The sequence below is a fragment of the Microplitis mediator genome, chromosome 5 (assembly GCF_029852145.1).
Source record: "Microplitis mediator isolate UGA2020A chromosome 5, iyMicMedi2.1, whole genome shotgun sequence".
In the NCBI taxonomy this organism is placed as follows: domain Eukaryota; kingdom Metazoa; phylum Arthropoda; class Insecta; order Hymenoptera; family Braconidae; genus Microplitis; species Microplitis mediator.
This window is the reverse complement of record NC_079973.1, coordinates 11,106,749-11,133,815: the sequence shown is the minus strand read 5'-3', so window position 1 is coordinate 11,133,815 and position 27,067 is coordinate 11,106,749. Positions and strand designations below refer to the sequence as shown.

Here is a 27,067-nt window from a genome sequence, read left to right as displayed (position 1 = left end):
AGATCAGTATTACGGTCCGATTTCTTTGAATAATTTAAGAGCGCAATGGTTTTTAAAGTAACTTCTACCGACATCTATGATCAAGTTATAAGAACTCGTACATACATCACACATGTGTGCCGTGTGTGAACGGCGAAGATACTCTCCAGGAAAGTCTCCATACTCTTGCAGGCACCGATTTCATATAGAGACCGCTTATCGGCCAATCATGATACACTTGCACACGTTAGTTTCCACATACGACCGAGAGATGGTACGAGATGACTTGAATCGCGATACGAAACGAAGTCGAAATATAAAATTTATCACGAAAATGGATTTTCATTTAATATATTTAATTCAAACGACGGTAAGACCCCTGACACTCAAAAATATATTAAATATCACACATAAATTTAAAGGAACTTACAGTATAAGAAAACTCAGTACAAGTCTACTTGTAGCGCCGAATATCCGAAGGAAACTAAAGCCCGTACTGGGAAAACTAAAAGTTAGAGGAAGTGTGACAACATTATACTTAAAAATTGCGAAGGTCTTGCTGAGGGTTAGGCAATATATCTAGCAATATTTCTTCGGGCTCAGTCAATATAGAGGTAAGAAGGTTGACGAAATAGGAGCAAAATCAGCGGGAGGGCTGCAACCTGCTCTTACACATCCCAGCGAAACGGCGAAAACACGAAGCTGTTTAAATTACGACCTGACTATTATTACTTTGTTATAGCCGTCATAAATCCTCAGCCCGTTACGTTGGAACTACAATCACTTTAAAACCCATAACGAAAAGAATAAAAGGGATCAAACAAGACGTTGGATTTCTGGTCTAAAATTTTCGTCATTTTTGAATTTTAAAAAAATATTTCACAGTAACTGAATCATGATTTCAAAACTTCATTGTTACGTTTAAGAATTTTATGAAAAATTAATTTTCTTTTCCATATTTTTAAAATGGGTTTGAATAGAAGATAAATATTCTAAACCATAAGAAAAAAGTGAAAAAAAAAATAACTGCACTTAATAATAGAATGCAAAAAGAATTTTTCATTACAATTACGTGCATTTTTTTAGAGAAGACTTTAAATAAAAAAATGGCTGTCTAGCAAAAATATATTATATTTGATAAATTAATTTTTTTCTGATTTAAAAAATAATTACGATACTGAAGTTAGCCAACCTCTGATAATTTTTTGATTTTTTTCAAAATGATAAATTATAAAAAAAAAAATATTTAAAAAATTTCAAATTAAGTTTTTTTAATTTTTTACGAGTGCATATTTTTAGTTTTTATTTGCTATTGATTCAGAAAAAACAAAATATGAAAATTTTTAATTGCTAACTAACTTCAGAATCATAAATAATTATGGACAAATTAAAAATAGAATAATTTATCAACTTGGAATCAAACTTCACCCATTCCCTTTTTCTCACTATAAGGAATGAACGAATTTTTTTTTGTTGAACCATAGAAAAAAAAAATTTTTTTTCTTAGCTCAAAAAAATTTTTCTTGCTTCAAAATTAATTTTTCGTGGCTCAAGATAATTTTTTCTTAGCTCAAGATTAATTTTTCTTGCTTCAAGATTAATTTTTCTCAGCTCAAAAAAATTTTTCTTGCCTCGAGATTAATTTTTCTTCGTTCAAATTATTTTTTCTTAGCTCAAAAAAATTTTTCTTGCTTCAAAATTAATTTTTCTTAGCTCAAGATAATTCTTTCTTAGCTAAAAAAAATTTTTCTTAGCTCAAGATGATTTTTTCTCAGCTCAAAAAAATTTTTCTTGCCTCAAGATTAATTTTTCTTGCTTCAAGATTAATTTTTCTTAGCTCAAGTTATTTTTTCTTAGCTCAAAAAAATTTTTCTTACCTCAAGATTAATTTTTCTTAACTCAAGGTAATTTTTTCTTAGCTCAAAAAAATTTTTCTTGCTTTAAGATAAATTTTTCTTAGCTCTGAAAAATTTTAGTTTTCATTTCACAATTCAAAAAATTTCTTAGGGTCAGTAAAAGTTTTCTTAGCATGAGTAAAAATTTTTGCACCAAGAAATCCTTTTTTTCTGTGTACAATAGATTAAAACTTCAAAACCCTCTTACTTTACAAGGAATTAAAATTTTTGAAAAAAAAAAATTACCAACCTTTAGTTAGAATCGCATCAAACACCGAAAATTTATCTTTTGACGTTTCTAATTTTGTAAGTATTTAAATTTTTACGAAATGACCATCGAGTTCTACATCTTCAAATAATTTTAACCAGAAAATTATCTGCGTGTCCAGAACAATAATAGCGTATTTGGATAAGTGTCAATTATTCAAGTGTTTTAGGTTTACGAAAGCGGGTTTATAGTAGACGTTAACTTCGTAGTTTAATTATTCCTAGGCGGTGAAACATCAAAAGAATCGCGGACTCTGAGACATGAACTACGAACTATACTTTTACTTGTATTTCGACACAGGGCAATCTAATGTCACTCTACGAATTATGCTAAAGTAAAAAAAAAGTTTATAACAATCAAAATTACCGTTACACTCTAGATTTCTCATATTAAAATACAACTGGGGTAATATAAACATTATTTTTAAGGATCCGGTTTATATTCATGTAACAACTTATGTAAAAAAACTGCTAGCAGGTCAAAAGTCAGAGGGATAGTAAACAGATTACTTGAATCGCTTTGTGAATATTGTTTAGAATTCATCCTGATTCGCAATAACTCAAACCTAACCTCGTTAAACTCGAATTTATACAAATGCGAACCTTGATGACCCTGATCAAATTACGTGACTTGGTCCTTAATATCACATCCTAAATAAACTAAGTTATCATGCGTGCAGACATGGTTTATTTTAGAACTGAAGTAATAGTCAACTAAAACGAACATAAAATTAATTATATCATCAATCACCTTCTGAAAAGTCCCCACAATAATTCATGTGGATCACTACAATGTATTCGGATTCCTATGGGTTTTCATGTAGAATTCTATCTGGAGTTACCGATATTCGAAATATTCTACTTAAAAATGAGATACCCCCTTGTAGTTAAATGCCTACTCGCGCAGATTAGATTCGCCAACAGATACAACTGCCATCTTTTACTGATCAAAAATGACATCAAACTAAATCCAAATGATAGCTTTTATTCGCTCTGCAGGCTACAGGAAAACGACAGCATTGAACACTTCTTATTGAGGTGTCAGTTATTCGGCCCATATACAGAGAATATTACTTAAGCCCACTGCTCACGGTTGTGAACAATTTATCTATCCTACTCTAGTTCGCAGACGAAAAGTCATTGCTAGCGATCTGCAATTACTCTAGAAAATGCATTCTTCTCCGAGCTTGGGTCTTTAGTTTATGACCATTGATCTTAATTTTTTTAGATGTTATACCTCACCAACGCTCATCCTCATCACTTACATCATAATCTATAATGATTCCTAAACTAACAATGCATTGTAATACCCGGAGCTACCTCTGGCTAGAAGAAATTTCGTGATTCTTAATGCAATAAATAAGATTCGAAATATTTCTAATGGATTCCTTTGGGTTTATATTGAATCTCATACTTTTCTTCATGAATTTATGAAGTAATCCATAGGAATTTATCATTCCCATGATGTCTTTAGCTGATCTATATGGATTACTACAATGTACTCGACGGATTCCCATGGGTTTCTATAGGTTCCAATGGATTTTAGTATAAAATTCTATCTGGAGTTATCGGTATAGGATAATTTCTAATGGATTCCTTTGGATTACTGCAGAATCTCATACTTTATCCATGCATTTCCAAAGGAATCCATAGAAATTTACAATTCCCATGATATCTAGCGGACGCCGGGTATGGTTGTCTCATGGGTTGTTCGGCGTCAAAGAATCGCTCCCTTTCGACACCGATTAGTGTTCGTATTTCATTCGATAAGTTGTCTGTTATAGTCGCTGTGACAACTGACCTAAAAGGATCTTTGATCTGATCGTCGATCCTAGGGTAATGCCAATAATGAGCTTATACTCAATATTTCACTATAATATTATTATGGTGGAAGATAGGGATGTATGAAATGTGCGTATGCCTAAAAAGGTCAGGTAACGGTCTCCGGTAATACGGAAGTGGACTTCAGTCTCGTCAGATTAACGAATTATGACAACCAGGTCAATACCCAGTCTTCCTTATAGCGAATTCTTATGGATTTCCATATGGAACATGTAGATAATGTTAATTAGGTTATTTTTCTATTCGTTAATGTCAAGCAGTTAATAAGTATCAATAATTCTTACCGAATTGACTCCTCATCCAAGGGTAGAGTGGGCTAGGTAAGTTTGCGCTCGCTGCACCCTGAGGTGCACTTTGTTGTTGTTGTCCTAATGGTGACGTTACAACACCTTGATGTTGCTGTGTCTGAGCCTGTTGCTGAGTGTGAATGGCAACAGGTTGGTTTTGATTATTTGGTTGTTGCTGCGGCTGCTGTTGATACAGCATATGTTGTTGTTGCGCCTGGATATGCTGGTGCTGTGATTGTTGCTGCTGCGTAAGCTGGGACTGTTGGGCCTGCATGTGAGGATGCTGTGCATGCATCTGATGATGCATCTGTGTATCCACAAGTGGCGGGCTATCTGGACCATCAAGAACAGTGCCCTGGTGGTCAACTGCTGCAGCTTGTAGCTTACAACTCGCGTAGACAATGGGCGTCGAAGAGTGACCATTTGGCGTGGGTGTGTGACCCATGTGGGCCATCCCCGTGCCCGGAGAAGAGGATCTATATCCAGCCATACCGTCCATACTCGTATGGTCTTGTTGCTGTTGGTAGTAAGCGGCGTTTCTAATATCCATTCTGTCATAAGGTGGAAACCTCGGATAGGGCATCCCCTGTTGAGTACCTGCTGCACCATAATGATGTGCAGGAACCCCCTGCCTGAGCATTGATGGATCACAAGGATCTGCAGCCTGCTGTGGCTGCTGCACACTCTGGCCCTGCTGAGGCACCTGAACGGCAGCCCCGTAGTGCTGCTGGTGCTGATGGGGGTGTTCCACCCCGCCATTGCGCAGGTCCGGGATATATGAATTCGCAAAGTAAGAACTCATGCTACTGTACTGTCAACGTAATCCCTCACTTTTTCACCTACTTTGTGCACTTTACACAAACACAACAACTTCACAATAAAACTATGCTTTAAATTACTTCCGTTATTATAAATTATAAATTAATTCTTTTGTACTTGCGTAAGATCATCGATATATCACTTATCACTCACTTTTTATCATAACACTCACACTTTTTACGTAGATAACTTATACATGAAAATTTTTACTTCTCTTTACTTATCACATCACATACACTGGGCTCACTTGGTAAAAACATTTATCACATTAGACTATAACTTGGAACAACTGAAGCACTTTTCAAAAGCTTACGTTAATAGGGAGGAGAGCGCTATTTAAATATTATTTTATTCTCATTTAAAAAAGGCGTCACTTGTCAAAGTTCGTCGTCTGCTGCATTTGGACGGTGAACTGCTCAGAATCTTCTGATACTGCAATAAATAATATCTTTTGATCTTCCGACCAGCTCGCTGACGACACTACGCCACACCTGCAACACAAAATTTATCCATCATTTACTAAAAGTTTATCCAGGCGTTTTTTTATATTTAATTTTAATAGTATTTTATTACACGAAAAAAACAGATCTGGAGGATCAACGAAAAATTTTAACAAGTATGCTAATATATATAATGTCTTTGCAAAGCCATGTTAAAGACTGGGACTCGCTTTGAATGACAGACGGCGAGGTACACACGTGCTCGTCACGGTGACGACCGTCACCCAGACGTTTACGTCTTGCATCAACTAACTCGTTAGTTGTGGGTGGATCATTTGGTAGTTAAATTTGGAAAAAAATTGCCGACTCATTACCATTATCATGGCCACCATGATGGTAGAAAAATTAACGACCGGTTACATTACATCTGTCAATATTCAGTTTAACTAAATATATGATATGTTTTTTTCTTGTTTTTTGTCACTAATTATACTCCAAAAAGCATGGTTCCATGTTTTTGCAAAATACACAAAATTAAATGGTTGTAGCTTTTGACATTGGAAGGAGTAAAATACCCGAAATAGGGGAACTATTCTTGTTTGAAATGCTAGGGTATGGTAAAGTCGGATCATGTTGACCATCAGCACACGGAAAAAAATTAATAAGTGCTGCAACAGGAGCAGTCCTGTGGGAGCAACAGCACAAAATCCTGTTGCAGCAACAGGATTTTCATGTTACAGCAACAGCCCACATGAAAAAAATTTATAGGTGAAAAAATATACTTTAAAATATATGAATATTATAATGTGATATATTGCACAATATATAAAATAATATTTATATTTTTGCCGTATGAATATATGATAATATATTGAAAAAAAATATATTGCTACAATATATTAATTATATATTTATCAATATAACTTTTTTTATGTATGCTTAACATATATATCTTGATATATTTTATTATATATTGATATATTGTATTGAAAGTAGTATATTTATTAATATACAGTATGATGTATATTTTTTATATGTTTTCCAGTATATTGCGAAATATATGGTACTCCATATATTTTGCAATATATAATGTCCAATATATTGCAAAATATATGGTACTATATATTTTTCGTACTATGGTATGTTACGTAATAAAAACCATGCATTTTAGTTTGTAATTTTCATTTTTATGCTATCGGGCAGCTTCTCAAAATATAGATATATAAAGACTATAACTTTCAATATATCGAGAAAAATATAATTTTCAATATATTGGAAAAATGTAACTTCAATATACCGCAAACCATCGATTTAAATATATAAGTTGTTCCATGTATGATCAATTATATACAGGCAATATATCACTAATTATATGAGTCCAAATATATATAAATTTTATTATATTATACTTTATAAATTACATATATACCATCCATATATCACAAAAATATATTGAGCATTATATGAGATAATATATATAGAGAAATATAAAACATTATATAAAAAGAAATATATTAAAAAAAATATATAATCTAATATATGTAAAAAACATATATTCATAAATATATATATTTTTGCCGCCATATATTCATCAAATATTCACCATATATATTTTTATATATTTTTAACAATATATAGCTTTTCCATGCGGGATGAATTGAAACCGAAAATTTTCTTGAGGCAAGTGAAATTTTTTTTAAGCAAAAACAAAATTTCTTGAAACAAGAAATTTTCCCTGCCTATAATAATTTGAAATCAAATTCCATTAAATTAAGCTGACAAATTATGAATAAAAAGTCGTTCCATTGAATATTAAAAAAATTATGTCAAATTTTTAAGATTTCTGGGACCAATTCTGAGCTATTAGAACCAGAATGAAAACTTTCTGTTTAAAAAATCAAGAAAGTCTTGGCCGGCTGTTCCCGCCAAGTTAAAAAAAAAACTCCCCGTATTGGCGAAGTCCTGAACTCTCTTTCCAAAGAGATGGGATCAGACGATAATGTCTACTAATGACGCAAAGTCAATCTGCTCTACCGACTGTCATTAAATTTAAACATGAGGCATTAGCAAAATTAATAACAGACGTCAAAAAAATATTATGAATTATGTTCAATAATATTAAAATTTTATCCACTGAAATTGTATTCTGTCATCATATGTTCCATTAGCAAATTGAAAAGTAATGTTCCTGTATTGACCCCTGGTACAGTATACCTTTAGCTTAAAAAATTCATGTGTGGGTAAAGATGACACTTCACCTGCGCCCATGTAAAAAATATAAATGGGTACTAGTGGGTCCGTGTCGACATATGTATAGAATCGAATAGAATATACGGTTGACAATTTTGCGAATGCTTTGTTGTCATCGGCAGCGGCGGCGCAGAGTGTGATCCCAGGGGCTGGTAACCGACCCTTGGGAGTTGACGGTATACACGCGAATGTGGTTCGGGTCGGACACGGGACGATCGCGATTAACATTCCGGCCGTTAGCTCGCTGTTCGCGCGGCGCTTTCATTAATTCTAGCGTATTGATTCTCCGGATTGATGAATGGTCGCCGATAGCGATTCTATGTGCTTCGTATCCCTCCATATAAATTTTCTCGCCCTTCCTACTTCTCTTCAACGCCACTACTACTATTACTTTTATTACTACTATACTTTTATCACTATTACAGTTATTTTACGTGTTTCTTTTTATTTTTTACAGTATATTATCAAGTACAATAAAATAAATACTTTTTTCCTCATTTTCGGTCAAATGAAAGTTTGCTTTCATTATTTTATTTTTCAGTACAGAGAAAAAAAGTATTTTCTTAATGCAAGAAAAATTTTGCATCATAAAATAAAAACAAAAATTTTTACTCGCTTCAAAAATTATTTTCGTCTTTAATTCGTAATACAAAAAATTTCTTAGGGCGACTAAAAATATTCTTGGCTCGAGAAAATTTTTTCTTCACTCAAAACTTTTTTTTCTAGACTCCAGAAATTTTTTTCTCGTTTCAAAAAAATTTTCGTCTTCAACTCATGATAAAAAAATTTCCAAGGGCGAATAAAAATATTCTTGCAAGAAATTTTTTCTCGCCTCAAAAATTATTTTCTTGGCTCAAGAAAATTTTTTCTCTCCTCAAAAAAATTTTTGCTTTAAATTTATAGTGCAAAAAATTTCTTAGATCAAGTAAAAATTATCTGGGAATGAGTAAAAATTTTTTGCACCGAGAAATCCGTTTTTTTTTAATACTTGAAAAAAAAACTGAATGCTACTTTTTTTCCATTCTTGAAATAACAAAATAAATATTTAATAATAAAACAGAAAAATTCTCAATTCTATTTGACATTTCTTACGAAAGATTAAAAGTGGATATTTTTATAAAACGTAATTTCAATGAAAAATTCAAATTTAAAAAAGTAATTTGAGTATTTCCAGGTGGCGGCATCCTTCGGAATAATTATAAACTTTTTTGATGACTTAAAGATTAAAACAGTGCGATGATAATCCCAGAGATGGCGTAACCGATATTACGATGCAATAAACAAGAGAATAGGAAAAAACGGGGTGGAGCATGGCTTGACAGCTGGGTGGGTTCGGGGTAGAGGTGATTGAAAAGAGGGTGGAGCGTCACGTGACGCCATCGTTGGATTTCGAACGATGACGTCATTTAGCTACGATGGCCTCTATTTATCAAAATGGCTTCAATATAACTTCTCTTACAAGTTATTAAAGTCCAAGTTTTAGACGCTCTTTCAAATTTTTACCCAAACCACTGAGCTCGATATATTTATCTACCATGTCTATCAAACGTCTGTTCATCAAGGGTAGATAACCCGGATAAATTTAATAGTATGAACAGTAACGTTAATTGCAAAGGGTACTTATTTAATCGGAAACGCAATAAAATTCTCTAATCCATCAATTTTTTATCTGATTGGAATTTTGATCGAAACAAAAATAAAATTCTTGTGATAAAGAATTATCACGTTTGTTAATATGAGTAATTATTTTCTAACCTTGTATAGATTTTTTACTGACGAAAAAAAAGAAAATATTCAATTGGAAAAAAAATAATAATAGCAATATGATGATTGAAATGAATGATGTCAAGAGAAATGAATATCGAAAACGTGAAGTACTTTGAAGTATTCTCCTTCCCGCTATAGGCAAGGACGAATCAATTGTAGAGTATTTTAAATTATTGCCGACGTTTCGTCAAATTTTGTTGACTTTTTCACGGCTTTACAGTGAAATTGAATTTACATTGAAAATTATATACTTGAATGACGTTCTTTTTTTGAAACAGACTGATAAAAAATTGAATTGATCCAAGAGAAAATTTTGAAGCAAGAATAGCATTTGAAAAAAATTATTTTCTTGGATCAAGAGAAAAAATTATTGAACCAAGAGAAATTTACTTTGAACCGAAAATAATGTCTCGACTCAAGAATTTATTCTTTTGACTCAAGAAAATCATTTTCCTCAAAATGCTATTCTTGGTTCAAAATTTTCGCACTTGAATCAAGTCAACTTTTTTATCAGTGTACAAAAATGACCCAGATCGGAAAATTTGATCTGATTTTAGTGTAACTGGACTGAATTTGGACTAATTGGTCTGTAATTGAAGTATTTGATCTGTTTTTGATCTTTTATAAAAATTTTAAGCTGTTGTTGATCTGTTTTGTTTACTATTTATTTAGTGTCTTTTGTTTTAAAATGTCGACAGTTAATGAAAGTTTGACAGCTTTATGTCTTACTTGTCTTAACTGAATATTTATAGTATTGAATAAAAGTAATAAAATAACTTTTAAAATGTCAAAAAATTTTCCTTATTTACTGGATAAAATCGAAAATATTTCGGTATTAGAAACTATCAAAATTCTTGTGAAGTCTTATTACGGAAGCGCATTAGCAGATTCCAAATATCAAGAAAATTGAAATAAATTCATAAATTTATATTATTATTATTATTATTATTTATATTTGAAAAAAGTCCCATTCTTGAAAAAAAAGTCCCATATTTGAAAAAAGTCCCATTCTTGATCTAAAGTCGGTTAAAAGCAGACTAAAAATTATAGAACAAAAAGTCTGGTTTTATTCTAAAAGCGGTTAAAAACCGTCTAAATATAGAACGAAAATAAATCTGATATTGGCTTGGATAGGGAATAGTACAGACAAGAATCGATTAAATTCCCATATAAAATAAATACGATTCAAAAACACAAATTAAATAAAAAATATTCGAATTTATCATTTATTTTGAAACAGATCTAATTTTTCAATCCGGGCTTTTTCTTAAATAACGATTCTGCTCATTATCAAAAATTTTTCGTTCAATTATAGTTATTATATTCTTGCATATGAACAGTAACTAGAAAATATATGTATTCGAATTTCTTAAGTTATATCTTCCAGGCAAATGACAAAAATTATTGATATACAACGATCTTGACACGTACTGAGTAATCAGTTTATAAATAAAGACTAAGTGATGCAATAAATACACTGTCAGAAATTCAAATACTCAATGTTTCATATTGACAACATCAAATTTATTTTCCATTAAATAGAAACAAAAAGTCCTGACTTTGGAAGCTGAAGATAAAAAAACAATAAATCAGCGACGATCCTAAACATAGAAATGAATTTTTTACGAGTTTGAAAATATCAAGTGACCCAAGTGTGAAAAACTATTTAATCTTTTGAAAGAGAAAGAAATTATTTAAATTTAATTTCTTGAGGTTGGAAAAACATTCGTCTCTACTTGGGTAATTTATGATGATAAATAAAGAGCCGAATTGATTGAAACGTCATATGATGGTAACTTTCAAAGACTGCGGGATGCTCTCATCAGTTCAGCTACTGCTTCTTCAATAAATAATTTAAGAATCTTTTATCACCATTCGTTAAAAAATGATATTTCATTCATAAGATTCAAATTTATATTTGATGCTTATAAATAATTCAAGAAGACATCTCTACATTGCCATCTATTTGTTGGAATCAGTAGAAAAACTAAAAAAATTCTTACTTTTTTTTTCTTTCTTTATTTTTTATTTTTTACTAGAAAAGTATTGAATCTAATACCGATATATTTTTATTTAGTAAAGTAAGAGACTCATTATTCGATCACTTATGTATTTGTAAATCTATATTTACTAAATTTGACTCAATATAAATATACAAATTCATGAAGTGATCGGGTGCTAAGTCTTTTGTCTTATTCTAAATAATATATAACCATTTTAATAAATAATTTATTCAGGTATTAATAATCAAACATAATATATTATGTGTTTAATTTCATAAAATGTTTTAGTAACTCACTAAATTTTAATTTCATTCAATACACGTTGACAGACTTCAATCTACCAATCTATATGTTTCACGATTTAATGCGACTTTTTTGAACACAAGCTATTCATGTTTCAAAATTGGGGTCAATACTTTATGACCAGACAGTAGATTACTTTACCTTACTGTTACCTTACTATTTGGCAGTGAATAGTCACTTATTACCAGTGAAAAGTTTACCACTATTTGAATCAGTGACATACTTTTCACTAGTAAACAATCAATATATTGTCAGACTATAGTCACCATTTTCACTATTTCAAATTTAAGAGAGTACTATAAGTTCATTCCACTCTCGAAAAATGAATCAGTGAAATTCACTTCAAATTAGTGAATATTCACTGGGAACCAGCTATAAGAATACCACTGATTAAATTATTGGTATACTTATAGCTGTAGAAATAGTGACTATCCACTGATTCGCGAGAATTTCACTAATTCATTTTTAGAGAGCATATAATATTTGTCAGTGTATTCTCTCTAAATCTGGAACATTGAAAACCACTGAAAAATAGTGTATATACAATATTTCACAGCTATAAGTATACCTCTTGGTATACTTATAGCTGTGGTACAGTGAATAGTCACACACAAAAAAAAAAATTCTCGACTGAAGGTAAATATTCTTGATTCAAGAAAATTTTTTTGAAGACCTAAATTTTCTCAGATAAAGTAGAAATCTTCTCCAACCAAGACGAATTCTCTTGGCTCAAGAAAATCTTGACTTGGTTCCCGAAAACGTTTGTCTTCAAAAATATTTTCTTGACTCAAGATATCTGTTTTTTTTGTGCACTGTTTCAGATTTAGAGAGTTCATATTACGGGGAATATTTTCGGAGTCGATGATTCTTTATTTATTTGATTCGGCCCCTTGGAGTGAATTTCACTCCGAACACGGAGAAACTATTCTTGTTTGAAAGCTATGGTGTCATAGTAAAGCCGGACCATGTTGACCACCTGACGGAAATTGAAATAAACACATGCAAAAATAACGGCCATAGAAAAATCGGTTACTCTTTATATCTGAAACAGTGAAAACCACTGAAAAATAGTGTATATACAATATTTCACAGCTATTATACTGTACTTAGTATACTTATAGCTGTGAAACAGTGAATAGTCACTGTTTCAGATTTAGAGAGTACAGTACAATCGAAGATATATCTTTGTCGATTTTACTGTAGTCATAGTAATTTTTGCATGTGTTTATTTCAATTTTTACTGATGGTCAACATTGACCAGCCTTACTATGACACCATAGCATTTCAAACAAGAATAATTTCTCCATGAAGGAGTGTCTAGTAAAAATCTATTATAACTCCGCATAAAGAGTGACTTTTTTCAAATCTCCAGACCTCTGAGACAAAGTGAATTCAAACTTAAATAAAATTCGTATTTACTCCCGATTTTTACAGTGTAAAAATTCCGTAGAAACCTTTTAAGCAAAAGAAACACTTTTGAATTTAAAAAAAAACTGTCACACATGTCGATGCATTGGCCCAGTTTTTTCCGTACTCTCTAAAAGTAAATTAGCAGATTCACTAGCAAATAGTAAATATTCACTAATTTAGAGTTACGAGTACGACGTTTTTGAAGTAATTGGTACGACTATCACTTTGAATTAGTGAATATTCACTAATTCAGTTCTAGAGAGTAGCTGTCACATAATTTTCTACAAGTCAATACATATTATGTGTATGTATGAATTATGGTGAAGATATAAATTGTTATGGGCTATGGCTATCATAATTCTTGTGAGGTGAAAAAGATCAAATAAGTAATGAATGTTTTTTATACCGCTAATTGAGGGAAGTTTATATATTTTATTATGCTTAACGCACATATAAATTCTGTTGGAGGTATTTTTTACATTAACATTAAAAGTTAGTAAATGTATTCGGCACGCGCGAATGATCGAGTCTATGCCATGATGCACATAAGCGATTAACATAATCGTGTCGAGCGACGGGAAACCAGTTTGCAAGGACGCTCAGAAGTGACCACCAACACAGATTATAGCTTCTCCGAGTATTCCTACAGCTTCTAAAATCTACCAAATTATATAACGTGAATCCATGTTTCAGAGTTTGCACTTCAACGGTTGATTTTACTGATAAAATTTTACTTTACACGATAAGTTAAGATTATATTCAGGTCCTTACTTATATTAATAACAGATTTTATGAAAAATTTATATTACCATTATTATCACTCGGAGTAATGGTTATTTTTTAACGCGGAATTGAAAAGTTTTGATAACAATCATTTTTGAGCTGCTATACTTTTTAGCTCCAGGTAATTCAATTTTTTCTTAGTTCGCTCATATTTAACGAGTTAACAATTGTTAATAATTATTCTTCTGTTGTTTAACAGATCATTGTTGGTTGGATTTCTTTTTACGCAGATATGCTCATTCTATTAATACAGTAGATTTTTTTTATCATGAATAAGAGATTTTTTGGAACAGAAACTATAATAATTTTTTGATAAGAAATTTTGAGTTTATACAGACATTGATAATAATCATGATAATTCCAAACCATACTCTGAGGACTTAGGATCATAAATAAGTTAGGATCATAAACACTAGATTTTGACATAGTTGATACGTGATATATCTATGGTATGTGTTATTGAACTGTTAAAATCAAATGTATTGTTTTCTTTACATAAAATTTGTATCGTTTCCACAGACGCCGGAAGAAGGAATAATGAATTCTGAAACGTTGCGCTAAATAATAATTAAATATCAACTTCTTTATGATCCTAAGTCTTCAGAGTATGGTTCGGAGTTAAAAATTGTCAGGATCGGAACCAATTTTAAGTAAATCATAATAATCATGAGTTTAGGGTTAAGCAAAAGTTGTGAAAATGAGAAAATTCATAATAGTGAGAGGGTGTAACTTACAGAGGTAGCACTGTATTCTACTTAGAAAAAAAGGATTTCTTGGGACAAGAAATTTTCGCACTATGAATTGAAAAGAAAAATTTTCCATCAAAAATGAATTAGTGAAAATCATCTTTGCAATTAACTTATTGCTATATAGTGAAAATTATACACAGGAAAATAGTTATCGAGTCATAAAAATATTTTGAAGACACAAGTTTTCCGGAACCAAATCAAAATTTTCTTGAACCAAGAGAACTTGTTTTGACCAGAGGAAATTTCTACTTGAGTGATAAATTTATCCAAGAAAATTGAGGTTTTCAAAAAATTTTCCTTAATTTAAGAACATTTACTTTCAGTCGAGAATTTTGTCCCTGTCTACCACTATTCGAATTTTTGATTTTATTCATATAATGCAAAAACTTTCTTGGAGCGGGTAAAAGTGTTTTGTGCCAAAAAATTCTTATCTCAGTGTTCGTATTTCGATAAAATAAAAAGCTTATATATAATTAAAATTTAATATACCATGCACTGAAATAGTAAAAACATTTGTCCTACATATGAAATTTTGGTATAATCCCTTTTTGTCTGTTACGTACATCAGGATTTGAGTAAAAACAGCATATAAAACACGCATATTTCATCACTTTGTACCACCGGGATATACATTGTTATCTATGTTTTGTTGTAGTATGATGTTGTTATAACTATTTCTCTTGCATGTGTACCACATTCAATACAAACTCTCTCCTCATATTGTGACTATATAATATTTTTTCAATAGGACTGGATTTGACCTCTTATATGCAGTTCCATAGTTGAAAAAAATCTGTTGCATTGATTGATTTCAAATATTTTAGCAATAGATGCCTTCATATCTACATATTCATTAATTTAATAAAATTGTTCGAAATTCCCGACTCGAAATATTCCACTTACATTTAACTTACGTTAACTTATAGAACTTACATTGAACTTACATAAGCTTAATGAACTTACATCTAACTTAAATAACTTATTGGGCTTGATTATAACTTGAATCGATTTAAATAAAAATACTGACTTAATTATAACTTACCTAGAATAAAATTAACCGAAAGTGAACTTAAATGTACTCCCAAGTCGAAATTTGAATCGTAAGTTGGAAGTATTGGACGTTGAAATCCTCATCTAGAAATTCAATGTTAAAAAAGATGGACAAAATCAATTCCCTTCGGCCTTTCCGTGGGGGATTTTAGTGGGTAGATCGATAAAAATACTCCCGATTTTGTATTATTCGACTTACAGGCGTGATCTTTGGCACAAATATTCTTAACAATCTCACAAATCACCCACCATCGAAGTTTTCGAAAAAAAACCGATCACTTTGGGTTACCTTTATTCCAGGTAAGTTATAATTAAGTCAATATTTTTATTTAAGTCGATTCAAGTTATAATCAAACCCAATAAGTTATTTAAATTCGATTTAAGTTCATTAAGCTTACGTAAGTTCTATAAGTTAACGTAAGTTAAATGTAAGTTCAGTATTTCGACTCGGAATAAAAAAAATGAATTCCTGTTCATTATAAAAAAATACCGATGTAGATATCAGTTGGATAATATAATCGTTTTATTTTTAAGTCATAGATTACAGATACTAATGATGCAAAGCGTGACGTCCCTAGCCGGGTTATAGGTCAATTTTCCTGGCCAGCGCCCGGTTATAACTGTAATCCTATTCCTATAGCAGCAGTCGGTGCTGCATCATTAAACTGAAATACAATTCCGTATCATATATATCGCGTTATACTATTGATGAGATTGAAGTGATGTATATATGAGAAAGGTTGAAATGTAAGATCGTACTGTTGATCGATTGCCCAACATAATTAACTTTGATACACATGAACTACGAAGGTTTCGGGAAGTCAAGCGTTAGGAACCGATAAGCGAGCTCCAATAAAGTTTATCATCATACCAAGTTATCCAGCAAGTAGCAACTTATCCGAACTGTACAGCTGTATGGAGATGAAAACTAAAGGGTGTAGTCGTAAAGTGTTCTTATAATCACACATAACTATTCAGGTAAAGGTGAAATATAGTTTCCTTGTAGGAATAAGTCGAGGCAAAGTCAAGGTGCGGGCTATCGCTGCTAAAATACGTAATATGAATTCCACATGAAAATCCGAACCCGAGACCGCAAGATTTTCTTTCAATCGAAAATTACTATGCATTAATTTGAAAAAGTGATCAATTACATATTAGAGACAGTAAAAATTAACAATCTGTGTGTTAAAAAACGATCTAGACAATATTTGTGTGATTTTTTAATACAGACTATTTGTGTTTAATTTCAACAGTTATTTTGTGGTAAAATTTGAACACAAAATTCGAGTAAGACGAGAAGTGAATTCAAAACTTTTTAAACGTCAGGTGATACAAAAAAAAATGATGAGTTAGATTTCTTTTTAAACTCAAGAACTCTAAGTCACGGAGTGAATTTGGATTTAAATAGAATACTTATTCGATCCGAATTCACTCAAAATTTTTTAAAGTGTTCGCCATTTTGACTAGAAATGATAATAAAAATGTTGTTCTTAGTAATTTTAGAGTTTAAATTATCACAATGGCTACTCTCTAAAAACGAATTAGTGAAAATCACTTGACAATCACTATTTGGCAGCGAATAGTGACTTATTGCTAGTGAAAAGTATACTACTGTGTGAATTAGTGGTATCCCGTGTAAAAAAAATCGTTCTAAAAAGATTCCTCGAAAGTTCCGCATGTGGAAATTCTAAACATGAGACAGATTAAAATTTCGAATAGAACTTTTTTGGAACGTTAGTAATTTTGATGGAAAAAAAAAGTTTTTATGAGCGAATTTAGAGTCAAAAAAGGACGTTCTTGGAAATTTTTTGGAATTTTAAATGGACATTTTTTTTTGTTCTATAAAAATTTCAAAAGTAGTGATGTTTGAACTATTTTGGCATGTTTCTGGAACGTCTTTAGTCTACAAAAGATGCAAAAGTAGTGATTTTGGAATGTCTTGGAATGCCTTTTTTAGTCCATAAAAAAGTCAAAAGTAGTGATTCTGGAACTTTTTCAAAATGTTTTTGGAACGTCTATTTTAGTTCTATAATAGTTTGTAAAGTTACAATTTTTGGACCATCTTTGAATGATTTTGGAACGTCTTCTTTAGCTTCCGAGAAAGGTCGAAAGTCGTGATTATGGAACTTTTTTTGCATGTTCATATAAAATCCCAAAAAATTTTCAAGAACGTCTTTTTTTACTCTAAATTCGCTCATAAAAACTTTTTTTTACCATCAAAATTACTAACGTTCCAAAAAAGTTCCATTCGAAGTTCTAATCTATCTCATGTTTAGAAGTTCCACATGCGGAACTTTTTTGGAATCTTTTATGAACGAATTTTTTTATACACAGGGTACTTTTCACTAGTAAACTGTGATTAGTCACTATTTTCACTGTTTCAAATTTAAAAGAGTAATAACTATATTATAATACTGATGACTATTTTATAATTTACAACGTAAACTCTAAAACTAACACATTATTATTGATTCCGTTTGTTTGTACCGCAGTTACAGCATAAGCAATACTCGTTTCTTTTCCATAACCACAAAAAAACTACTAATAAGTTTGCAATTTCCAGCATTCGCCTCAGGAAAATATTAGGATCGACCATCAAATAAGGTGTCAAAAATGAAATGCACTCATAAATTAAAATATTTATCATTTTAAGATGTCAAATAATGAATTTATTCTTCGAATTTTTATACATCAAATATCTCTACTATTTCAATCACATTCGTAGTTATGGCAAATTCGCACTTTTTTCTCAGTCATGATTCGACTTCCACTTAAAGTCACAAAATCTACAGGAATTGTAGATTTGAAAATTAAAATTTTTTACACCAAGACTTTTCACACCTATTTTGAACGACTCACAAACAATACTACTAAAAATAGTCAGCATACCTACCCTAGGCCTCGCAGAGTTTGCCCATAACTTTCACATTTTTTCAATATAAACCCAAAGCATTTTTTTCGGAGAATATATATAGATACGTATATATATAGAACTAGAGCAAAATTCGAGTCACTTTCACTATCTGAATGCAGAAGGCTAAAGAATAAGAAACTAAAACATAAATCTTCGGGTTTTCAAATAGCTGCGATTTAGAAGAATATATGTCTTGGTTTTTTTTTTAAATATATACTTTGTATGTTGAATAACATTATCGGAGGTATCTTTTAAGATTTTCTGACTATAACTCATGTACTTTTTTATCTATGATGATATCTCTATGTAATGATAGAGCTTTTAGTAGAAATTTTTAAGATTATTATCGACAGTCATTTAGGAGGGCGGGGCAAAATAGGATGTCCCGAAATTTTATAAAAAATTTTGTTTTTTAAAAATTTTTCAATCTTTTTTGTAAGCAATATTGAGCATTGTTTTGATTTTTTTTTGTTAAACTTTTTAAAAAATCATTGAAAAAAAAACAGATTTAACGTAACTGAGTCCCCAAAGATTTAGTATTTCTTTAAGTACTCCGTTTTGCCCCCGCCCCCCTCCTATCCCTATTTATAAAACTTAACCATAAATGTGAAAAATAATAAATAGTTTGTGATTTAATTATAGATACCGAAATTAGAGCATTTTAATAAACTAGTATAATTATTCTAATCAAGTTGTTATTTAGTTATATTATTAGTGAGGAAACTTTTATAATAATAAATCATCTGTCAGAAGAAAATTATAGGTATGATAATTAGTTTAACACATAGACTGTAAAAAATCAACCTGTGTAAATCTAATACGCTACCCCGATGTTAAAGTTATCGATGTAGAATTCAACCCCGAAAACGGTGTTAGAATTTTCCCAGTGGTAAGTGGTGTTCAAAAAAAAAAAAATTAATAATATTATGGTATAAAACATGAAAAATCAATTCTTATTCAAGTCTCGTAAACTAAATCATTAAGAACATGGTCATGAGCGAATTCATTAATATACGTACACTGTAAAAAATCACCGGGGTAAGTCCAAGCGGTGTAGTAAAATATTTTAACACCGGTAAAGAATATTTACACCGGCGGCGGCGTTATTTTTACACCGCTTTAGGTGTTAAAATTTAACACCGCCAATTTTAACACCTAAAGCGGTGTAAAAATAACGCCGCCGCCGGTGTAAATATTCTTTACCGGTGTTAAAATATTTTACTTTGGGAATGCGTGCATATGTGCGTGTGTGTGCATGTGTGCGCTCGTGAGTTTGAGTATGTGTGTGTGTCAAGATATTTTTTGTGTTTTATAAGCTTCCCAAAGTTATTACTCTGAGCGGACGCAGTTTACCCCGTTTTTACACCAGTATTTTAACACCGCCGAATTACGCCTCCTACACCGATGTAATTCCATTTTAACACCGCGCGGAGTTGAAATGAGTCCATTTTTAACACCGGTCTTTTTACAGTGCATGGTACAGTTCACAATAAATGAGGATCAGATTCCATTAAGCAGTTTTAGGTTTCTTAGCAGATTCAATACTGTAACCAAATTGATTTTGTCGTTTAAACATTTTAATATTTCCATTGGTAGCTTGATGGTCATGTCTATGATACCTGGACATTCTACTAAAAGATGCTGATTTCAAAAAGTATTCTTATCAAATCCAACAAGTAATTAACGTGCAAATTTAAAGACGGAATATCAGTGATATACATAATACAGAGAAAGAATTCTCTCTTACAGTTTCTGCGGGCCTCCGAAAACATGCATTCAATTTTTAGCTGCATCTACTATATCATGTCCGTTTCACGAAATTTCTCTTTTAAAATTCTTCAAGAAAAAAAAGGATCATCGCGACGTTATCTCCGATGTACTTGGAGTTATGAATTTATTAGATCTTCATTTTTTAACCCTCTTGAAATATTCATACCTCAAGAACTTACGTAGATTAAGGGCCTAAAATGTAAATGCAAGATCCTTTCAATATGCATGAAATCATTAAAAATTACAATAAAATTCTTCGTTTTTTTTTTTTCAAGAAGTCGTCAATTCGGTGGGGAATCTCGCATACTGTATATTTTTGTAACCTTTGATATCCATGCTGTTAAAAACAATAAGAATCGAACGGAATGTAGATGATGACTACATGCGGTCAATAAAGCATTCGTGCTCACAGGTATAATGATACCTAATAGCTAGAATTTATGAGAACCACCTTTTTCTGAGAGTATATGTTGACTCAGCATCAGAACAAAAAATAGAACACAAGGACACTGCGCTGAAATAACAGTAAGAGCGAAAAAGAGAGCTTGTATAAGAGATCTAAGGGTGGAAAGTTTTGACGCCCTTTTGTATAAATCAACTTCTCATATACTGAGGCACCCTCGGAACGAAATGGAAGAACAGACGAAACACGCGAACTTGCCTCGATTGCCGTATGCCTTTCACTCTGTCCGACACGGTTGTATCCAGTGAGTCAAAATTTATTCAAGACCATCATTTATAAAATCTTTCACCCAACTTTATTGCAACTAAAATATTATGACTGATCAATAACAAAAACGATAATGAATATTAATAAAAAAAACTACAGGGTAAATTTTTAACGAACGATAATTTGATGAACTAAAAAATGGATCATTTTTTATGTGACATCGTCTTGTTTGATGGTGAGTAATGTGCTCGCCAATAAGTTTTATGTTGAAGTAAAAAACACGTGGTACGAAAAAAAGTGTATAGTGAACTCAGTTCGCGCAGATAACTAGAGCATATATTTAAAGCTGATGAATATCAATTGAGCGGACTTGGGTTAGTGTGTAATGAGAAAGAACGCTATATAATGTTGGTAATAACAATGATACAGATGTCATACTACGATTATCATCAACGTACTTGATATTAGGGGACGGTTGAAAAATTTGCATCTTGGTGTGCTCATGTCTTTCTCTTTCTCTTTCTATGTATAAATAGTTTATGTTTGTATACTACACCAGTTTCAATGTTTCAGTACGTACATGAACTGTAATTGATTTCTGTTTGTAATCGTATGTATACGTATGCATACTTCGTTATGTAAATTGTTCGTTCCTCGAAATGTAGTCTCCTAAATTTGAAATAGTGAAGATAGTGACTATTGACTGTTTACTGAAAAGTATGTCACTAATTCAAGTAGTGGTATACTGTTCACTGGCAGTAAGTGACTATTTACTGCCGAATAGTGATTTTTACTGATTCGTTTTTAGAGAGTACGTTAAAGTGTGATAAAAAATTCTACAAAATATACTCTCTGAACATGAATTAGTGACAATAAGTGAATATTCACTAATTCCAAGTGCAAATCGAACCACTTATTTCAAAAAGTGGTTCGATTGGCACTCGAAATTAGTGAATATTCACTTATTTCACTTATTCATATTTAGAGAGTACATCTAGCTGCTATACAGAAAAAATAACGTGGTACTAAAGAAATATTATTACCAATGAATTGCGAATTGGAGGTTATAGGATCATTAAATAAAACACAAGGAAATCTAATTATTTCTTGCAACTTTCGTGCACTATATTTGCACTTCATCAGGCAATCATAATACAAGTATCCCGGCATCGTCTACTTGATACTATATTTCTTGTCATACCTCATGAGTACAGGTTACGGTAAACAAATTAGTCAAAAATAATATACTTATTAATTGATTCAATCAAGTGAGCTATTAAAAAACTAACAACAAAATTGTACAGTTGAGTTGTAGTGGTCTAATATCAACCTCACCATCTTAGTCACTAAAATTATTACCAATGCTAAAATAGTATTTCAAATGCGATACAAATCTAGAACCATACACTGATAGAAGGATTTCTTAGGATTTAAAAATAATTCTTGCCATTGAAGAATTCATTTCTTAAACATCAATTCTTTATATTTAACAAAAATTTCTTACTATTTAAGAAATGATTTCTTAATAGTTACTCTCTAAACATGAATAAGTGAAATAAGTGATTATTCACTAATTCAAAGTGATAGTCGTACCTCTTATTCCAAAAAGTGGTGCGACTATAACTCTAAGTTATAGTGAATATTCACTATTTCCTAATGAATTTTGTTAACTCAGTTTTAAAGAACAGGGATTCAAATTTTGTATCAATTTTCGCGCATGCTCAAACTAACCGTAAATTTTAAGCAGTGATAGTTAACTTATATACCAAACTTTTTATTTTCATATTCATGGCTTTCGTTCTAAATTTTATGCATTTGAAATAAAAAAAAAACACATTACAAAAATTAGAATTTTTTTGAAATTCGATAAACAAAAATATTGAGGGCGTTTACAAGATTTTTAGGTTATACTTGTACTCATGTATATATTCTATTGACGTGTACTAAACTATGTAATATATAGTATGTTGAACGTCATTTAAAATACATTACATACAGATTTGCATCAGTTGGTTCAACTCAAGCATCACTTTTTCCGTGTATACCGAGCATAGCTATCCTCTTCTAAAATCGATTTTCTTGAATATATAAGACGTTTTAATTGTTTACCAATAGAGAGCTATTTCTAAAAATATTTGCCTATCACTGAAAATTGGATCTTGTTTAAAATGCTTTAGTTTCATAATAAAGCCGGACCGGAAGTTATGGTTACAGTAATTTGTGTCATGATCATTGTCAATTTTGCTATGGTTATTGTAATTTTTGCAGTATGTTTATTTAAATTTCCGTTAGGTGGCCAATATATCCCAGCTTTTCTATGACACCATACCACATCAAACAAATAATTTTACCGTGTGTGAATAGAATATTGTACGAGTTCTGCGCGCGTACATCACAAAGGGCACGATAAAAAATGCGGTTGCCGCTATTGATTTTAGCGTAGAAAATACGACCATTCATCCTATTATTTGTTTATATTGAAAAAAAATTTGTGAACTAGAGTAAAATATGCTTCTTTCTATTCATTTCATTTATACTGAGAGTAAATATACTTGATGCTTCGCGCTTGAGATGTGTAAGAGAATTTCATTTCATAAAAATCAGCATAAAAAGTCGTATAGCAGAATGTTCTTTCGGATCGATATCTTATATCTAATAATGTAAGTCTCATGTCAGAATGTAAGACAGTTCTACTCTAACTTTGTTACAAAAAATATCTTTTCTTGCGTAGAAGACTTCATATATCTGTATAGAAATATATAACCAACTGAGAAACTATGAACAAGAAGAAGGGAAAAGTTCGCCTCTGGTATTGGATGTGAGCGAGTCGAAAAACAGGGGTAGTTCGACAACTTGACAAGAGCACAAAAGCCATAGTTCAGTACAGCACGGTGTGGCATCATAGGGGGCGGGGGGTATAGCAAACAAAGGGTCGAAGGAGGACACCACAACGAGAAAGGAAGCGTCCCAACGCTTTCTACCGGAAGGGTAGGTGGACCAAAGAGACTCGCGAGGGACTGACGATTCGAACAAAGGGAAATTCGCCTCTCGCACCCTTCGTTTTCACTTTGGTATCTTGCTAGAAGTTTCGGTATTAAGCCTGCTCGCTGTATATATAGAAATTCGAATCACTTTTCTCTTACATCTCTATATTAAACGCGTAAAAATAAAACTAAAGACTTATGTCTTTATGAAATCCCAAGTATTCGTAAGTTTGGAAATATTTTGTGGTATTTTTAACTTAATATTTGCTTAGGAATTAAAATAATTCACGAAAAAAAGATCAGTAATATTCAGTTAGGGTGTGCGAGCACGGAATAGGGGTGGGGATAGGCAGGGGCGGACGCGCGGTGAAGGGAAAGCCCAAGTCACGTGATATTTAACAATATATCGATATATATATATAGTGTAGAAGAACTGATTTCATTTTATTTTTGATATAACAATTTTTTTTTATGCGCAATTTGCTATTCATTAGATCTAGTGGAAATTTACTATATTTTTTTGTACCCAACCTTAATCGTTAGTAATTCAAATTATAGAAAAAGTACTAATTACTCTAATTAGTGCACTGAGAGACAGATTTATTCGCCAGGAATAAAAACACGTATTAGAATTTTTTCCAAAACTTCACTACATAGTAATAAATTTTAATTACATATAAGTATGAATTTTATTTTATAATAATAAATTCGATTGCAGAGAGATAAATTTGAGTTTTATCAAAAATGAAATTTCATTAGCATTTAATAAAATTTTATTAGTATTTAATAAAATTTCGTTAGATACAAATATGTGTTTATTAAAATCACCGCAAGCTTTGTTTTATGACGGCCATCTTTAACTCGTATGAAAGTGTCAAATTTGACTGCTGTTAATTAAAAAAAAAAAACATTTTTCAATTTCAATTCATCTATGAAATACAACGAATTTTTAGATTTCACATATTCATTAATTAATTATTCACAATAATAATTCATTTAGTACATAAATAAACCCGTAGTCGCTACTAATAAACACGTATTAAATACTAATAAAATTTGAAATGGGATTTGAATAAAATTTTTATTCGTATTAAGTAAACTTTTTATTTGCGCATGACCATAATACGTGTTTTACTAAATACAAATAAATTTCATTAGTATGTAATAAAAATGTCTCTCAGTGTATGCAAATGATCAACTTAAAGTTGAGAATTATCCCAAATTTTGAAGCTTACAGTTATGGACTTTTTTAGAATGAATTTTTTTTGAACTAGCTGTTAGAGTGAAAATCTGTAGACAGCTATCCACACTTTTAGTGTTAGCTACAACACTATAAATTATGATTGTTATAGGTGTAGTTGCATATTCACGAATTAGTGATGCAAACTATATTATGCTTGCGCTCTAAATCCAAGTGTGTAATTGAAATTAACACACTTGCCAAATAACATTGAAACGGCGAAAGCAAACTATAGAATTTTAATACACCGTGAAATGTATTTAAGTGACTACAAAAACTATAGTGTGCTTATGACCTTAACTATGAAACACATTCAGTGTGTTAAAATAACACACTTGTTTTTTGAGCGAATTCACAGTGTGATGGAAAAGTCATCCTGTATGTCGTCAACCTTGATAATAAATCGCCCAACTTCGTATTTTTAAGAGGGGTCTGCACTTTTTTCTCTATCACACTCACGTTGACGAACGGTCCTATCCTTGTTTGACTTGCGCAGTAAATAGAAACTTTCTCCACATTTTTCCCTTAAGCAAATGAACATTTTTTAAAAATGAAGATGTAGACTACTAGAAACATCGAGTCTCATTTTTAACTATGCGTTTAGAAGTTTCGTTTGAGAGAAATGTTTGGACAACAATTACTATAGACCCTCCTGAAGAAAATGACTCTTTTGCATTTTCTATCAAGGATCATTGTCATACATATATGTATTGCAATGAATTGCATGAGATCGAATTACGTTTGCTTCGAATTCAGTAGATTGTAAAAGTTGTTAGGCGGAAATTGCCTGTCTCTAACAAAGAAATGTAAGGGAACCGATACTTTCATAAATTAAGAAAAATTTTTTTTTGCGTACATTAATGAAGGAAATTTGCGTCTAAATAAGAATATCTATCATATTTATGACTTGTTTACTTTTTTTAACTTCCCGCTATGAAAAATGGAAATTTTCTAGAAAAGGGAAGTTATTGGGCTTGATCCGATTTTCGAAAATCGCCTGCGACGATCTGACCATCGTTATTTTATAAAAGCTGAAAGTTTCTCTGTGTATGTTCCCAAAACTGGTAAGAACGGTCCCCGTCTATAAAATTTAGATCACGGTAGCTTTGACAGATAACAGGTAACAAAGATGTATAAAATTTCATCTCAAATTCGTTAAAGTATAAAGCTCAGTTTCTATATATTTTATTTGGAATAGTATTAGAAATCACTAAAATGACTATTTTGCAGTATATAGTCACTTATTGACAGGGAAAAGTGTACCACTATTTGAATTAGTGACATACTTTACACTAGTAAGCAGTCAATAGTCACTATTTTCACTGTTTCAAATTTAAGAGAGTACTTGGCGGCAATCAAAAAGGCTCAACAAGACTTAGATCTGATTAGATTTCAAAGTCGATCAAATTTTGAGTCTTAAAACGTCTGATTCTGAAAATGTCAATACACTAATTTTTCCCTTCCAATATAAAATTTTCAAATTAAAGATTTTCAACTGCTTCTAATCCCGGAAAAAATGTGGTAAATATCAATTTTTGAAAATATTTCAAAAACATTCTTCTTTGACTTCAAATTCGACCACATGAAGTTCTAAATCTACGATATTTTTGACTATTAAAGTTCTAAAAGTTCAACTTGAAGTCCC

At 31.3% G+C, this 27,067-nt stretch overlaps 1 protein-coding gene across 4 annotated transcripts in view; it reads right to left on the bottom strand.

The window, feature by feature from the left end:
- The window catches only part of LOC130667638 (homeotic protein antennapedia-like), a 193,115-nt gene that overhangs the window by 15,736 nt on the left and 150,312 nt on the right, over nt 1-27,067 (bottom strand). For all 4 annotated transcript variants that reach the window (XM_057469369.1, XM_057469366.1, XM_057469370.1 and 1 more), the window contains one exon: nt 4,268-5,580. In XM_057469369.1, the coding sequence (XP_057325352.1) occupies nt 4,268-5,072 (805 nt within the window). In that variant the 5' untranslated portion in view covers nt 5,073-5,580. The remainder of the gene's footprint in view (nt 1-4,267; nt 5,581-27,067) is intronic.